General features: G+C 45.0%; 1 protein-coding gene across 2 annotated transcripts in view; it reads left to right on the top strand.

The window, feature by feature from the left end:
- LOC138665084 (protein-glutamine gamma-glutamyltransferase E-like) overlaps positions 1 to 18,724 on the top strand; it is a 173,896-nt gene that overhangs the window by 101,627 nt on the left and 53,545 nt on the right. For both annotated transcript variants that reach the window (XM_069752257.1, XM_069752256.1), the window contains exons 6-8: positions 5,948 to 6,122; positions 12,250 to 12,385; positions 13,613 to 13,716. In XM_069752257.1, the coding sequence (XP_069608358.1) occupies positions 5,948 to 6,122; positions 12,250 to 12,385; positions 13,613 to 13,716 (415 nt within the window). The remainder of the gene's footprint in view (positions 1 to 5,947; positions 6,123 to 12,249; positions 12,386 to 13,612; positions 13,717 to 18,724) is intronic.

Here is an 18,724-nt window from a genome sequence, read left to right as displayed (position 1 = left end):
GTTTGCAAATATAGCAAATTTTTGTGGTCTGTAAAAACTTGAAAGGGAAAACGAGCCCCCTCCAAGAGATGTCTCCACTCTGAGAAAGCCAATTTCATCGCTAGCAACTCCCTGTCCCCGATGGAATAATTCCTCTCCGCTGGTGTGAAGGTCTTGGAGAAGAAGAAGCACGGATGCTTCCGACCTTGAGCATCCTTTTGGAAGAGGACTGCTCCAGCACCAACGGAAGAGGCCTCCACCTCAATTATAAACGGCTTATCGACATCGGGACGATGTAGGATGGGAACGCTAGCAAAATGAGACTTAGTAGAAGAAAAGGCCCTGGAGACCTCTTCAGACCACAATTTGGGATTTGCTCCCTTCTTGGTGAGGGCTACCAAGGGAGCTACCAAAGTTGAGAAGTGGGGAATGAACTGGCGGTAATAGTTTATGAACCCCATAAAGCGCTGCACCGCTTTAAGAGAATGGGGCTCTTGCCAGTCCATCACAGCCTGTAGTTTGGCAGGATCCATAGCCAATCCCTGGGCGGAGATGATATAGCCCAGGAAAGGTAAGGTCTCCTGCTCAAACACACACCTCTCCAACTTCGCATAAAGAGAGTTTGCCCATAGGAGGTCGAACACTTTGCCAACATCTCTTCGGTGAGAGTCAATATCTGGAGAAAAGATGAGAATATCATCCAGATAGACTACAACCGAGGTGGAAAGCATATCCCGGAAGATGTCATTGACAAAGTCTTGGAAAACGGCTGGGGCATTACAGAGCCCGAAGGGCATCACCAGATACTCATAGTGCCCATCTCTGGTGTTAAGTGCCGTTTTCCACTCGTCCCCCTCATGGATGCGAATCAGGTTATAAGCACCCCGCAGATCTAGCTTAGTAAACACTCTAGCTCCCCGAAGCCTATCGAAAAGCTCAGATATCAAAGGCAAAGGGTACTTGTTCTTAACTGTGATAGCATTAAGATCCCTGTAGTCTATGCATGGACATAGTTCTCCATTCTTCTTCTGCACGAAAAAGAACCCTGCCCCAGCAGGTGACACTGACTTCCTGATGAACCCTCTTGCCAGATTCTCTTGAATGTACTGAGACATTGCCTCCGTTTCCGGGAGAGATAATGGATAGACTCGACTTCGGGGAGGCTCAGCACCAGGCAAGAGATCAATAGGACAGTCATAGGGGCGATGGGGCGGAAGGGTCTCCGCTGCCTTTTTGGAGAACACATCTGCATAAGACCAATATTGCTTGGGGAGAGAGGAAAGATCTGCGGGTACCTCTGTAGTAGCAACCTGAACGCACTCTCGATGACACCTGTTCCCACAAGATTCACCCCATCCCAGAATTCTGCCTGAGGACCACTCGATGTGAGGAGAGTGGTACCGTAAAAAAGGTATCCCCAAGAGAACCTCATCAATTCCCTCAGGAATGACGAGTAGAGATATAATCTCCTGATGAGATGTTGACATGGACAGAGTAAAAGGGATAGTTTGATGTGTAATCTGTGCGGGCAGTGTCGACCCATTCACCACTCGTACCGTTACTGGTTGAGATAGCATGACCAGAGGAATTGCGTGACGCTGGGCGAAGGCTGAAGACATAAAATTGCCCTCTGCCCCAGAATCCACGCAGAGTTCTACCGAGTGAGAGGATGAGCCCAATGTTATTGTCCCCTTAAAGGACAATTTGGAGGCAAACGTCGCCGTGTCTAGTGCACCTCCACCAACTACCACTAGACGCTGATGTTTCCTCTACCGCTGGAGACATCTGGAGGCAAGATGTCCAGACTGTTGGCAAAGATGACAAATCTGGAGTGCACGAGCGGTCCGGGACTTAGATCCCGCTCGTGACTCTACCACAGGCTCATGGGGCTCAGGAGCCTGGTCTGGAGATTCCAAAGGTTTGGCGAAGGTGGGAGCCAGCCGAAACCTCTGCCTACACTGGGCTCGCTCTAACCTCCGCTCGTGGAAACGGAGATCAATACGAGTGGATAGAGTTATTAATTCCTCCAGTGTGGCGGGAATCTCCCTAGTGGCCTGGGCGTCCTTAACGTGGTCAGCCAGCCCCCTCCAAAATATTGGAATGAGGGCTTTATCCGACCACTCCAGCTCAGATGCTAAGGTGCGGAAGTGGACGGCAAAATGACTGACCAAGGACGAGCCCTGAGTCAATGCCAACAATTGGAGCGCCGTATCATGGGTGACACGAGGTCCTAGAAAGACCTGTTTCAGAGTGCTCAGAAACAACGGAGCACTCTGCACCACATGATCGCTACGCTCCCATAGCGGCGTAGCCCACTGCAACGCCCTGTCCGAAAGAAGAGACACTATTAATCCCACCTTAGCCCGCTCTGTAGGGAAACGAGAGGCCAGAAGCTCGAGATGGATAGAGCACTGACTCACGAAACCCCTACAAGACTTACTGTCACCAGAGAATTTCTCTGGAAGCGGGAGGCGAGTTAGAGTCGGGACAGGAGCGGCAGTGGACAAGGTGGCTGCAGCAACACTAGCAGCCTGAACAGCGACAGCAGTGACATCCACAGCTGAGGTTGAACGCTCAAGAGCCGCCAACCTTCCCTCCAGCTGCTGGATGTACCGCTGTGAACGCTGATCGTCCATCATTTACTAGCCAGACCTTGGGGCTAGTATTATGTTAAGGACTGGCGGAACGCACCAAGTACAAGATGAAATGGAACTAGGTGCGTTCGCAGTCCGAGGTCCACCGTGCAGGAAAAAACCCTGCTGCTAGTAAGACGGACTATATGGCGGTACTACAAGTATACACGCACGGGTTAACTACACCCTGCGTGAAGGAAGCGATCCTGTTGCGTCACAGGACCGCGGTACCGCACATAGAGTGCGAGCAAGGAGTCAGCGAACTCAAGCCCAACTAGGATTGAAGTCCGATTAGACACTTGCTGGCACAACACCGCAACTGGGTGTGTAAGGAAACTAAATAATAATATTAAGGCACAAGAGTGCGTGCGGTGCCGCACAGACGAACGCCACTAACCACCCAGGCTTGGGTCAGGAAAGCGCAGAGCAAGCGCACGGCGCCGTACAGGCGGACACAGCAACTGGTAGCTGTAATGTGTGTTACGTGCTGTTGGATAAGTCGGGCGCTAGATAGCAAACATACACCTTCCGCGAACAGACATTCAATAGGGAGGGTTATTTAAAGAGCGACTTTCTCTCACAACACACACACATATTTACAAGACAATACTAGCGCATGGCCGTGCGGTCATGCGCAGTTTATATAGCTGCAGCACAGGAAACAGCTACAGAAGTTTTGCCCTTTCAGGACCTGCCAAAAGGACCAATGGGATGTGCCGCAGTACCTGAGCATTTGACCCTCGATCTCCAACAGGAGATCTTGCCCTGGGCATGCTCAGTGTGTGCAAATAAGGACTTAGATCCAGAAACGTCTACTCGCCGCTGCCCAGCACTGGCTTCAATGGCAGAAGCAGGAAAAGCAGCAGTAACTCTTCGCACAGAGTCAGACTGAGCGAGACGCTGGGATCGACGTCCCTGCTGAGCAGACTCCACTGCGGCTGGAGGAGAATGGGAGACCGCAGCGGAAACGGATCGAGATTCCCCCTGTGCAGCAGAGGAAACTCGACTCCTAACAGGGTCTACTTTCCAAAATGGTGTCACTTGTGGGGGGTTTCAATGTTTAGGCACATCAGGGGCTCTCCAAACGCAACATGGCGTCCCATCTCAATTCCAGTCAATTTTGCATTGAAATGTCAAATGGCGCTCCTTCCCTTCCGAGCTCTGCCATGTGCCCAAACAGTGGTTTACACCCACATATGGGGTATCAGCGTATTCAGGACAAATTGCACAACAACTTTTAGGGTCCAATTTCTTCTCTTACCCTTGGGAAAATAAAAAATTGGGGGTGAAAACATCATTTTTGTGAAAAAATATGATTTTTTTATTTTTACGGCTCTGCATTATAAACTTCTGTGAAGCACTTGGTGGGTCAAAGTGCTCACCACACATCTAGATAAGTTCCTTAGGGGGTCTACTTTCCAAAATGGTGTCACTTGTGGGGGGTTTCAATATTTAGGCACATAAGGGGCTCTCCAAACCCAACATGGCATCCCATCTCAATTCCAGTCAATTTTGCATTGAAATGTCAAATGGCGCTCCTTCCCTTCCGAGCTCTGCCATGCGCCCAAACAGTGGTTTACCCCCACATATGGGGTATCAGCCTACTCAGGACAAATTTTACAACATCTTTTGGGGTCCATTTTCTCCTGTTACCCTTAGTAAAATAAAACAAATTGGAGCTGAAGTAAATTGTTTATGAAAAAAAGTTAAATGTTTATTTTTATTTAAACATTCCAAAAATTCCTGTAAAACACCTGAAGGGTTAATAAACTTCTTGAATGTGGTTTTGAGCACCTTGAGGGGTGCAGTTTTTAGAATGGTGTCACACTTGGTTATTTTCTATCATAGAGACCCCTCAAAATGACTTCAAATGTCATGTAGTCCCTAAAAAATATTGGTGTTGTAAAAATGAGAAATTGCTGGTCAACTTTTAACCCTTATAACTCCCTAACAAAAAAAAATGTTGGTTCCAAAATTGTGCTGATGTAAAGTAGACATGTGGGAAATGTTGCTTATTAATTATTTTGTGTGACATATCTTTAATGGCATAAAATTCAAAGTTGGAAAATTGCAAAATTTTCAAAACTGTTGCCAAATTTTCATTTTTTTCACAAATAAACGCACGTTATATTGAAGAAATTTTACAACTATCATGAAGTACAATATATCACGAGAAAACAATGTCACAATCGCCAAGATCCGTTGAAGCGTTCCAGAGTTATAACCTCATAAAGGGACAGTGGTCAGAATTGTAAAAATTGGTCATTAACGTGCAAACCACCCTCGGGGCTTAAGGGGTTAAATACATAATTTCATTTTTCATTTTTTGTTTTGTGTATTTTTGACACTTTTTAGTAATGTGTTGGAATATCTGTTTATACTCCTTAGGCTGAGATCACATACAGTATATCTATTGCATCAGACTAAATTTTTTGAGCCTTATTTAACTCAACGGCCCAAAATGCATCAGCTGTTTTTAGGCTTTTTTTCCCTTTTACCTCAATTCTCTGGTCCTAGTCTGGATCCCATCATTACGTGACACATTGTGATTAGATGCCTGAACCTGTTTGGTGTAAAAAGTGATGTGCTAGACAAGTGCTTACAATCTCGTTGCAGGCTGTAGGATCTGTTTCTCTATCAGTTTCTATCTGTGATTTTTGTTACTGCTGTATGAAAATGACAACATTGGATGGAACTCAGCCTTAGATGCATTATGTATTGATAGCGACATCAAAAATATTAACCAGCCAATACTGTGGAAGTGCATCTGTCACAACTGGACTCGGGACTCGGAGTGAACACAATTTCTGAGATACAGTAGATCCTTTTGCTGTTAGAAAAGCACAATTAATAAATAAAAGTACATCTTTTGTAGAAAGAGATTAAATAGAAATTTACAAACAAAAGTCACACTCCTACATCTAAAGAACTCTATAGGACCATGAATTACAGTTGAATTTAAAGAACAAAATTTAATGCTACTTTTTCCACACATTTTCCTGTGAATATATCAGTTGATCACCCTGATGGGTTAAATTTACAAGGCTTCCCAGAATGGCTTACTATTGTGCTCATTTCATTTTTGCTAGCTATTTAAATATATTGCATGGTTTAGCGCCATCTAATTACATGATTCATACACAATAAACCTACAGTAAAAGCTGGTTTGGGCAGGTATTTCTTTTGCTGTATCTTGTGTGTTAAGTCCTCTGAATAAAATGTATTTAAGTGTAATTATTGTCCTATTTGACAATAAAAGGTTAGGGCTATTTGGTGACGGGAACCTCCAACTGGTCCACAGTGAACTCAACCAATCAAATCTTTATTCCTTCCAGGTGAACAGTAGAGATGATAGTGGCGTGGTAGAGGGAAATTGGAGTGGAGACTACTCTAATGGAACAAACCCTAGTGCTTGGAATGGCAGTACCAGTATACTGAAGACTTGGAATCAGAAAAAAGAGCCAGTTAAATTTGGGCAATGCTGGGTGTTTGCTGGCGTTCTCTGCACAGGTAATTATTCTCTTTTCAAAGAGGAGAGAAATCACATCTTGATTGAAAATGTAAAAATTGAAACAGAGCTCCCAGAGTGTTGATAGTTATAATCCAATGGGGTAATTTTACACTTACCTGGTGTAAAGAGGAAGCTCCATGCTCACTGGGAATTGATCATTACATAAGGGCCAGGTTAGCTTTCAACAATCCAATACTATCACTCTTCAAAGAACATCCAAACTCGAGATCACTGGTATAGACCCAATTCCAACAGGTGCTTGCTGTGGACGGTAAGTGCCTTGATAGTTATATAAGTAGGAAAATATCCAAAGCAAAATGACAAAGTAAAATTACCATAAAGTATCATAAAAACTGGATGGCTTCAAGGGTGACTTACCCTACTGTAGGGGTAGTAGATACACATCAACTAACCCCTTTCCTGGATCTCTCATCATCCTCAGGATCTAATAGCTATGGCATTCATGCTTAAGATGTTTGTCCACCTTTGGATCTTTGTTGCTCCTCCAGTAATACTCCAAGTACAATATACACAACTTTTAAAGTAAATTTATTAGACATATGAAATTACAATAAAAGTCCTTGTAACGCATTTCGTGAGCTAAGGACTTCTCTTTTCCTCAAATATCACTTTAATAATAAACATTTAGCAAGTTTGACCATATAATATGTCTCACCAACTAGAGTAAAACCACAGCTTTGTAAAGGGGTAACTTGGCCACTCAGATGTGCTCATCCATATAAATGAAGATGTATTGCAGTCCCAGACTTATTCTTGTTCATCCAGAAAAAAATAAACTGCATATAGGGAGATATAGGTTATTTCTCAGTTTAATCTCTACATCAGAATATAATTATATTCAATATCTGAAAGTAGCTGCATGCAACTATCAATCTCAGAAATTAGAACTTGCTAGATACCTGTTCACCCTGTCATGTCTCTGACAGTCAGTCACACTTTTAGATCCATCGCATTTTTCCCACTTCAGAGGGTGGTGATGAAAGAAACTGTGGTAAGAGACCACTGTACCGTCTGCTGATGGCAACCTCTTCTAGTCAGGGTGATAGATGTTGTGGAGAAGTGAGTGCAGACCCCGACTTCTGATGGTGACTTTTGTGAGACTCCTCTCAAACAAAATGTCATAGGAAGTTAAATTAAATAAAAAAACATCTAGGGAGAGATGTATAATAGTGTATAATATAACAAATTACAAAAATGCTGGTGGGGGTAAAATTAGATATTTTCTAAGGACATTTTAGACATCTGACAACCCGTTTAGATAGGTGCCATATGTTTGCTGGATATTTATACTTACAGATAGTAGGCTGCAGAGTTTGTGTGTACCAAGACTACCACCTCGATGACACCGCTTCGCCTGAGCATTTGCATTTGCCTTTTGAAGATGCTCAAGCAAATTGGTGTCGTCGGGGTGGTAGCCCTAGTACACACAGACTCCACAGCGTACGATCTGTAAGTATAAATATCCAGCACCTTACAGTGATTATGTACTTTCAACAAGGTTATATTATCCAAAGGCTTGCTCCATAATAATGTCCTAACATGTGACACATGTAGCAATATACAGTGGGTACAGAAAGAATTCATACCTCTTTAAATTTTTCACTCTTTGTTTTGTTGCAGCCATTTGGTAAATTCAAAACAGTTCATTTTTTCTCATTAATGTACATTCTGCACCCCATCTTGACTGAAAAAAAAATGTAGTAACTTTTGCAAATTTATTTAAAAAATATCTGAAATATCACATGGTCATAAGTATTCAAACCCGTTGCTCAGTATTGAGTAGAAGCACCCTTTTGAGCTAGTACAGCCATGAGTCTTCTAGTTAATAATGCAACAAGTTTTTCACACCTGGATTTGGGGATCCTCTGCCATTCTTCCATGCAGATTCTCTCTAGTTCAGTCACACTGAATGGTGAACGTTGGTGAACAGCCATTTTCAGGTCTCTCCAGAGATGCTCAATTGGCTCTGGCTGGGCCAGTTAAGAATGGTCACAGAGTTGTTCTGAAACCACACCTTTGTTATTTTAGCTTTGTTATTTTAGGGTCATTGTCATGTTGGAAGTGAACCTTCAGCCAAGTCTGAGGTCCAGGGCACTTTGGAAGAGGTTTTCATCTAGGATATCTCGGTACTTGGCTGCATTCATGTTTCCTTCAACGACGACCAGTAGGCCTGTACCTGCAGGTGAAAAACACCCCCATAGCATGATGCTGCCACCACCATGTTTCACTGTTGGATTGTAGTGGGCAGGTGATGAGTAGTGCCTGGTTATCTCCACACATATGGCTTAGAATTATCACCAAAAGGTCTATCTTTGTCTCATCAGACCAAAGTATCTTATTTCTCATAGTCTGGGAGTCCTTCATGTGTTTTTTTTAGGAAACACTATGCGGGCTTTAGCATGTCTTGCACTGAGGAGGGGCTTCCATTGGGCCACTCTGCCATAAAGGCCCGACAGGTGGAGACTGCAGTGATAGTTGACTTTGTGGAACTTTCTCCCATCTCCCTACTGCATCTATAAAGCTCAGCCACAGTGATCTTGGGGTTCTTGTTTACCTCTCTCACCAAGGCTCTTCTCCCACGATTGTTCAGTTTGGCTGGACAGCCAGGTCTAGGAAGACTTCTAGTGGTCCCAAGCTTCCATTTATGGATGGAGGCCACTGTGCTCTTAGGAACCTTGAGTACTGCAGAAATTCTTTTGTAACCTTGGCCAGATCTGTGCGTTGCCACAATTCTGTCTCTGAGCTCCTTGGCCAGTTCCTTTGACCTTATGATTCTCATTTGGTCTGACATGCACTGTGAGCTGTGAGGTGTTAGAGTACCGTCACACTGAACAATATCGCTAGCGATCTGTGACGTTGCAGCGTCCTGGCTAGCGATATCGTTGAGTTTGACACGCAGCAGCGATCAGGATCCTGCTGTGCCATTGTTGGTCGGCGCAGAAAGTCCAGAACTTTATTTCGTCACTGGATCTCCCGCAGACATTGCTGAATCGGCGTGTGTGACGCCGATTCAGCGATGTCTTCACTGGTAACCAGGGTAAACATCGGGTTACTAAGCGCAGGGCCGCGCTTAGTAACCCGATGTTTACCCTGGTTACCAGCGTAAACGTAAAAAAAAAAAAACACTACATACTTACATTCCGTGTCTGTCCCCCGGCGCTGTGCTTCTCTGCACTGGCTGTGAGCACCGGCCAGCCGGAAAGCACAGCGGTGACGTCACCGCTCTGCTTTACGGCTGGCCGGCGCTGACAGTGCAGAGGAAAGCAGAGCGCCGGAGGACAGACACCGGAATGTAAGTATGTAGTGTTTTTTTTTTTTACGTTTACGCTGGTAACCAGGGTAAACATCGGGTTACTAAGCGCGGCCCTGCGCTTAGTAACCCGATGTTTACCCTGGTTACCAGGGGACTTCGGGATTGTTGGTTGCTGGAGAGCTGTCTGTGTGACAGCTCTCCAGCGACCAAACAGCGACGCTACAGTGATCGACATCGTTGTCGGTATCGCTGCAGCGTCGCTTAGTGTGACGGTACCCTTACTGTATATAGATAGGTATCTGCCTTTCCAAATCTAGTCCTATCAGTTTAGCTAAACATAGCTGTACTCTAATGAAGGAATAGAACGATCTCAAGGAGGATTACAAGGAAATAGACAACATGGGACTTAAATATGAGCGACTGAGCAAAGGGTCTGTATACTTATGACTATGTGATATTTCAGTTTTTCTTTTTTATTAAATTCGCAAAAATGTCTACATTTCTGTTTTTTTCTGTCCAGATGGGGTGCAGAGTGTACATTAATGTGAAAAAAAGAACTTTTTTGAATTCACCAAATGGCTGCAATGAAACAAAGAGTAAAAAATTTAAAGGGACATAAATACTTTCTGTACCCACTGTATGTCTAGTATCATAATATCCTTTTGGTACAGATCATTCTCTACATATAGGACACTTTTAGATAGACAAAACATACACACTGCTCAAAAAAATAAAGGGAACACTAAAATCCCACATCCTAGATTGCACTGAATGAAATATTCCAGTTGTAAATTTGTATTCATTACATAGTGGAATTTGTTGAGAACAATAAAACCTAAAAAATATCAACGTAAATCACAACTAATATTCCACGGAGGTCTGGAGTTGGAATGATGCTAAAAATCAAAGTGGAAAATGAAGTTAAAGGCTGATCAAACTTCAGTGGGAATTCCTCAAGACAAGGAAATGATGCTCAGTAGTGTGTGTGGCCTCCATGTGCCTGTATGACCTCCCTACAATGCCTGGGCCTGCTCCTGATGAGGCAGTGGATAGTCACCTGAGGGATCTCCTCTCAGACCTGGACTAAAGCATCCACCAACTCCTGGACAGTCTGTGGTAAAACGTGACGTTGGTGGATGGTGCGAGACATGATGTCCCAGATGTGTTCAGGTCTGGGGAATGAGCGGGCCAGTCCATAAGCTCAGTGCCTTCATCTTGCAGGAACTGCTGACACACTCCAGCCTTATGAGGTCTGGCATTGTCCTGCATTAGGAGGAACCCAGGGCCAACTGCACCAGCATATGGTCTCACAAGGTGTCTGAGGATCTCATCTCGGTACCTAATGGCAGTCAGGCTACCTCTGGCAAGCACATGGAGGGCTGTGCAGCCCTCCAGAGAAATGCCACCCCACACCATTACTGACCCATTGCCAAACCGGTCATGCTGAAGGATGTTGCAGGCAGCAGATAGCTCTCCATGGCATCTCCAGACTCTATCACGTCTGTCACATGTGCTCAGTGTGAACCTGCTTTCATCTGTGAAGAGCACAGGGCACCAGTGGCAAATTTGCCAATCCTGGTGTTCTGTGACAAATGCAAAGCATCCTGCATGGTGTTGAGCTTTGAACACAACCCCCATTTGTGGATGTCGAGCACTTAGACAATCCTCATGGAGTTGGTTTCTAACCATTTGTGCAGACACATGCACATTTGTGGCCTGCTGGAGGTCATTTTGCAAGGCTCTGATAATAAGAAACCCGGCACTCAACTTAAGTGATCAATATGGTTGTTTAATGGGATTCACTGTAGTAAAACATTTCGGTCTTACATCAGACCTTCCTCAGTTACAAAATGCAGTGTTTCTATTGGTTCAGATGTGCCAAGAGTCTGAGACACTGTGTCCTCTTCATGTCACTGCGGCACGTCACATTCGCCAGCTATAAGTGCACAGGCTACAATACATGCATTTATTATTCCAGGACGCACAGACTCTTGGATCCAGTGATCTGCTACTGCACCTATTGGCACATCTGAACCAATAGAAACACTGCATTTTGTAACTGAGGAAGGTCTGATGTAAGACCGAAATGTTTTACTACAGTGAATCACATTAACCAACCATATTGATCACTTAAGTTGAGTGCTGGGTTTCTTATTATCATTACTAACGTTGTGGGAACCTACTCTGGCACTCTCAATAGTTGTGAGCACGGTTCTCATTTTCATTCATTTTGCAGGGCTCAGGCAGTGCTCCTCTTGTTCCTCCTTGCACAAAAGCTAGGTAGCGGTCCTGCTGCTGGGTTGTTGCCCTCCTATGGCCCCCTCCACGTCTCCTGGTGTACTGGCCTGTCTCCTGGTAGCGTCTCCAGCCTCTGGACACTACGCTATCAGACACAGCAAACCTTCTTCCACAGCTCATATTGATGTGCCATCCTGGATGAGCTGCACTACCTGAGCCACTTGTGTGGGTTGTAGAATCCATCTCATGCTACCATGAGTGTGAAAGCACAACTAACATTCAAAAGTGACCAAAACATCAGCCAGAAAGCATTGGTACTGAGATGTGATCCCCACCTTCAGAACCACTCCTTTATTGAGTGTGTTTTGATAATTGCCAATAATTTCTATCTGTTGTGTATTCCATTTGCACAATAGCATGTGAAATTGATTGTTAAACAGTGTTGCTTCCTAAGCGGACAGTTTGATTTCACAGAAGTTTAATTTACTTGGAGTTATATTCTGTTGTTTAAGTGTTCCTTTAATTTTTTTGAGCAGTGTATTTTATTGTATTCCCTGAGATATACATCCTGAACAGTTGTTATGCTCTCATCTTATAATTGCCCTTTTTTACAGTCAGCAGGGCACTTGGGTTACCCTGTCGAATAATCACAAACTATAGTTCTGCCCATGACTCAAACGGCAACTTAAGTATTGAGGAATACTATGATGTTTATGGTGATCCCCTGGAAGAAAGTGATGATAGTATATGGTAAGTGCGTTATTACTGTATAGTATACTATTCTTTACAAAATGAAAGTTAATGAGTTTACATGCCAGACACTTTTCAAAAGGAAGGTCCCATATACTGTAGGTTAACTGTATAAGCCATAACATCTCTTTTTTATGGCAAATAGGAAAGATCAGGGGTCCTGAATGGAGGAGTCCTATATGCTTCCATACTGTTAGGAATAGTGATTATGTCCTCCCACCTGGGAATGGTTAGAGTCTGGTACCACGCTTCTCCAGTCACAAGTGCCGCTATTTTCCTGCTGACCCAGAGGTTGTTCACTGCCTGCCTTCGCCGGTTATCAGGAAGGGGTCTGTTCACCCTGTATGTGGAACTACTATGCGTGCAGGGAGATGGTCCTATTCTTAAGGAGCTTTGAGTTCTGGAGTAGTATGATTTGTGGGGACACGGGACTCCCGTATCTCCAACGGATTTCACTGCCAGGAGAACATGGAATACTAGGTTTCCCTTGTTGCCAGGCAATGCAGGACACTGCTGTGTTTAGTACTAGGCAGTGGTGGGATTGTATTTATCCTGCTGTGTAAGTTAGCAGGGATTGGCTGTCTTGGGGTGATTGGGAGGTATTCAACACATAATTGGTTTCTTCAGCATCAGGTGGGCTATTTAACCAGGTTCCCAGCTCAGGTCTTTGCTGTTTATTGCATTTCATAAAAGTTGTGGTGGAGAGTGGCACTTGCAGTTTTGGTCACTCGCTTTCAGGGTTTGCCTTAAGGTTCACTTCCTTTTCTCTATGCGCTACAGTACCAGGGTTTGTAGCAGAGGCATCTATCTGTTCTTGACTAGACTCCAGCTGTGTCACCAGACGTCAGCTGTCCTGCAACAGCAAGCCTGGGAACAGCTCTACCCAAGTCCCCCTCCTATTTACTAGTAGCTGGGTTAAAGCTATCCCAGCCCTTTAAGGCTCACCTAGCTGGGCAGCTTGTGCTATGTGCATCTGGAGCCTCGCCTTTGCTGGTGTGGTGCCAGTCTTCGTAGGTTTCCCTGCATTTGCTCATAACAAATACTGACAAGTTCTTGCGCAATACCACCTGCAGTTTTGCTCATGACCCTGGGAAATCCATTTTAAATCTGTCATATTTGCACACAGTCATAACTCTGCTAACATACACTAATGTTTAAACAAAGGGTTATAAAAGCTGACAATTGCACTGTCTTTCCAGAGATAATGACAAAAATTATCTTTTCTAGGAATTTCCATTGCTGGAATGAAGGTTGGATGATCCGGACTGATCTAGGTGCCTATTATAGTGGATGGCAAATCTTTGATTCAACGCCACAAGAAATGAGTGATGGTAAAATAAAAACATTGACACACCTAGTGCACTTAAAAGGGTTGTCTGCCTAATGTATTTTCATATCTTAGTGAGAGATAGAAGAACACATGGACTGAGAAATGACAAATGTGCTTTCCCCTTCTCTTAGTTTAATACATACCCATCTAAGACATATTGGTTTCTATGGATACACTGAGCCTAAAATTAGAAATTGCTTTCTATGCAATTTCCGCTACCCAAATCTGGATTCTCCATTGTGGGCTACACAGAAGTTTGGGAAATTATTGGTTATCTACTTGCATGACTCAATGAATTAACTGCTGTGGTTTAGTAAAAATTCTATGATTGGTATCACCCATCTGAAATTCACGGTCCAAGAACAGACATGATGTCCAGACTGTCTGCAGATCTTCTGACCTGATCTTGTGCCAAGTGAAAACAAATGTAGGAATTGTTATGCAGCCTGTTGTGAATTCTGTTGTCGAACTCCCTCCTGTGGTCGTGAATGGTACTTTGGCGAGTTCTGTCTATGGGCTCCCTCTGTTGGCTGTGAGTGAAGCTGCTGCTTCTGAGGTTCCTTACACAGGTGACGTGATTTATCCTTTGGTTGGCTGCTCTATTTAACTCCTCTCAGATCGTTACTCCGTGCCAGCTGTCAATGTTTTTGCATTGGTTCAGTTCGCTCCTGGATCTCTCTGGTGACCTGCCTTCTCCTGCAGAAGCTAAGTTCCTGATAGTCATTATTTGTTCACTGTTTTCTTTTCCAGCTGGTTTTCATGATTTTGTCTTGCTAGCTGGAAGCTCTGGGATGCAGAGTGGCCTCCCTTTGCTGAAACCTGTTTCATCTCTGCGTTTGTGACTTCCATCTTTAGTCACAGTCAATATATGTGGGGGGCTTCCTTTACCTTTGGGGAATTTCTCTGAGGCAAGGTAGGCTTTATTTTCTATTTCTAGGGCTAGATAGCTCTTAGGCTGTGACGAGGCGCCTAGGTCTGGTCAGGAGCGCTCCACGGCTATTTTTAGTGTGTGTGATAGGATTAGGGCTTGCGGTCAGCAGAGCTCCCACATCCCAGAGCTAGTCCTGTATGAGGTTTAACTATCAGGTCATTCCGGGTGCTCCTAACCACCAGGTCATAACAGCAGCCTCTGTCTTACATCCATGGCTGAGCTGGTCAAAGAACAAAGCCAAAACAAAGTGGTAACAGACAAGTATCCAAAAGGGTGTTTTAGGTAATTTCCAAATAAACTCTAAAACAGACCTGGCGCAAAGTGATTAAAAACTTCATTAAAATCTCAGAGTACATCGGGTTTCTTGGCTCAAGGGCCATTTTTTCAGTTGGCAAAGATAGAGACATAAAGGGCCGTCTGCTATTTATATAAGGACACAAACACCAAGGAAATGGATACACAGGCAACTAGCACAATACATTAATTGGATCAAACCATCAACATTTAAATTACCGTGACAACTGAAATACATTGTTACAACACCTTACAAGAGTAACAAATTGATCCCACGCTGTCGCGCAGCTGAAAGAACAACAACGTATTAATGTTCCCTGTGAGAAAGCATATGCTACGCATAAGCTAGTAAGGCCTCTTTCACACTTCCGTCGGCAGTGTCCCATCTTAATACGTCGCCGAGACGTAGTGACTAGAGTTGAGCGACCTTGACCTTTTTAGAGTCGAGCCGGGTTTCGCGAAACCCGACTATCTCAAAAGTCGAGTCAAGTGGATTCGAGTCAAGCCGATTATCGCGAAAAGTCGGGATCGACCGAAACACGAAACCCAATGCAAGTCAATGGGGGAGCAGAGTCGGCAGTGTGTAGAGGCCAGGAAAACATGTACAGAGCCCATTGTATTGGCAAAAACATCCATTCTTGCTACTGAAGCTTGTCAATCGTAATTTAGCTTATAAAAATTGTAAGTCATTTGAAATTGGGGGTCATTTGGCTAAAGTTGTGGGGGGTAGGACTGGTTCAAGTAATTAGTGGGTCCAGGACATCTGGACCACGTCACTGCAGTGGAGCAGGGAGTGGTAAGTATTTCAACTTTGCAAGTGCTGTGATCCTGAGCAAGCAGGGGGGGCCACTAGTTGGCATTGGCACTGGCACAGGGCCCCTCAAAGTACAGCGGTGTGTTTGCACGGCGGGGGCGCCTCCCACCGGCAGCAACACTTTTGCGTACTATGAGAGGCCCTGTGCCAGTGACGTCGCCAACTAGTATTCCTCCCCCAACCTGATGAAGGAACCTGCACCTTCATCTGCACCTTCCTCTTTCTCCCCGTGTAAGTTGGTATGGTATGCGGGAAGGGGGTCCTGACTTTCAGCAGGGTCACAATCTTGCAGTGTAGCGTACACAGGGAATGTTGCGTTATGGGTCAATGTACCAGCAGACTCGTCTATCACTGGCTGGGCAATGGGCAGGATGAGGGGGAAACAGATATGGGCCCAAAGAATAAAGTGGCCGAAATGCAGTTCAAAATTAGTAACAGGACTAACCATGGGGGATTGCTTTGTTCAGTGGAGGACAACTGGAATGAGAGGCTGACACAGAGAGTAGGGCCAAATCAGTAAGTATTCTAAATGCATTTCAAAATTGGCAACAGTAGTAAACCGGCGGCACAGCTTTGTTCACTGTAGGAGAACAGCAAGGAGCGGCAGACACAGATAGAAGGCCCCATCCCAACTAGTAGGCCTAATGCAGTGTTGTTTTCAACAACTACTTCAGAAGAGCCAGAAGATCGAAGCAATGGCGAGGAAACCTGGGGAACACCTTGGAGTGGAACACACCGTCTCTACACCCCATACCCAATTTGTTGGCCTAATGCAGTGTGGTTTTCAACAACTACTAAACGAGAGCCAGAAGATTGAAGCAATGGCCAGGAAACCTGGGGAACATTTTGGAGCGGCAGACACCGTTATTAGGCCCTACGGAAGTGAAAGCCCCAATGCAGTTTTCAAATTCATAAAGGCTGAAAACCAGACTATTGACGCTCTGCTTTTTTCAAAGGAGGATAGCTGTATTGAGTGGCACAGACAGACACAGGTAGTAGGCCTTAAACCAAAAATGTGGCTCAGTGCAGTTTAAAAAAGTTTACAGGGTTACACAGGCAGCATTGGTCTGGTCAGTGGAGGCCTAGTGGAAGGAGTGACCGCAGACAGGCATCGAAGGCCTAACATAACAAAATTGGGCTTGATGTAGGCAATTTTAAATTGGTTCCAGGGGTACACGGGCAGCAGTGGTCTGGTCAGTGGAAGTCTAGTGGAAGGAGTGACCGCAGACAGGCTTCGAAGGCCTAACATAATAAAATTGGGCTGGCTGTAGGCAATTTTAAATTGGTTCCAGGGGTACACGGGCAGCAGTGGTCTGGTCAGTGGAAGTCTAGTGGAAGGAGTGACCGCAGACAGGCTTCGAAGGCCTAACATAATAAAATTGGGCTGGCTGTAGGCAATTTTAAATTGGTTCCAGGGGTACACGGGCAGCAGTGGCCTGGTCAGTGTAGTAGTAGTTGAAAGAACGGGCCGCAGACAGGCTTCGAAGGCCTAACATAACAAAATTGGGCTTGATGTAGGCAATTTTAAATTGGTTCCAGGGGTACACGGGCAGCAGTGGTCTGGTCAGTGGAAGTCTAGTGGAAGGAGTGACCGCAGACAGGCTTCGAAGGCCTAACATAACAAAATTGGGCTTGATGTAGGCAATTTTAAATTGGTTCCAGGGGTACACGGGCAGCAGTGGTCTGGTCGGTGGAAGTCTAGTGGAAGGAGTGACCGCAGACAGGCTTCGAAGGCCTAACATAATAAAATTGGGCTGGCTGTAGGCAATTTTAAATTGGTTCCAGGGGTACACGGGCAGCAGTGGCCTGGTCAGTGTAGTAGTAGTTGAAAGAACGGGCCGCAGACAGGCTTCGAAGGCCTAACATAACAAAATTGGGCTTGATGTGGGCAATTTTAAATTGGTTCCAGGGGTACACGGGCAGCAGTGGTCTGGTCAGTGGAAGTCTAGTGGAAGGAGTGACTGCAGACAGGCTTCGAAGGCCTAACATAACAAAATTGGGCTTGATGTAGGCAATTTTAAATTGGTTCCAGGGGTACACGGGCAGCAGTGGCCTGGTCAGTGTAGTAGTAGTTGAAAGAACGGGCCGCAGACAGGCTTCGAAGGCCTAACATAACAAAATTGGGCTTGATGTAGGCAATTTTAAATTGGTTCCAGGGGTACACGGGCAGCAGTGGTCTGGTCAGTGGAAGTCTAGTGGAAGGAGTGACCGCAGACAGGCTTCGAAGGCCTAACATAATAAAATTGGGCTGGCTGTAGGCAATTTTAAATTGGTTCCAGGGGTACACGGGCAGCAGTGGCCTGGTCAGTGTAGTAGTAGTTGAAAGAACGGGCCGCAGACAGGCTTCGAAGGCCTAACATAACAAAATTGGGCTTGATGTAGGCAATTTTAAATTGGTTCCAGGGGTACACGGGCAGCAGTGGTCTGGTCAGTGGAAGTCTAGTGGAAGGAGTGACCGCAGACAGGCATCGAAGGCCTAACATAACAAAATTGGGCTTGATGTAGGCAATTTTAAATTGGTTACAGGGGAACACGGGCAGCAGTGGCCAGGTCAGCGGAGGCTGATTGTAATGAGTGTCTGCCAGTTAGTAGTCCAAAACAATACATAAATGTGAATGTCTCACATTAAAACCCAACGAAAACAATAAAGGGTGCAATATTTAGGTACAGGGGTGGGATCCTCTGCGTAGTTTCCGACCTACTAATTTGGCGCCAAGTATTTACTTGGGTAAATAGAGGACACTGCCCCTGACTATGGTAAGTACCATCATACATGTCAACACAATGGTATTGTCAGTGTCAGGAATGGAAGGATGTCAGCGCATAGTCTAAACATTGGTGGAAGTGTGAGAGATAATTGTGGAAGTGGTAGAGCAATGTTTGACATGGGGGTGGGTGAACTCTCTTGTGGCCGGCGGTACAGGCCCAGGGCCCCTAATGTTACAACAGTGTGTCTGACGTTGGGTGCGC

Source organism: Ranitomeya imitator, chromosome 2 (assembly GCF_032444005.1).
Source record: "Ranitomeya imitator isolate aRanImi1 chromosome 2, aRanImi1.pri, whole genome shotgun sequence".
NCBI classification, from domain to species: domain Eukaryota; kingdom Metazoa; phylum Chordata; class Amphibia; order Anura; family Dendrobatidae; genus Ranitomeya; species Ranitomeya imitator.
The sequence above is the reverse complement of the archived record's forward strand: the minus strand, read 5'-3'. Positions and strand labels throughout refer to the sequence as shown.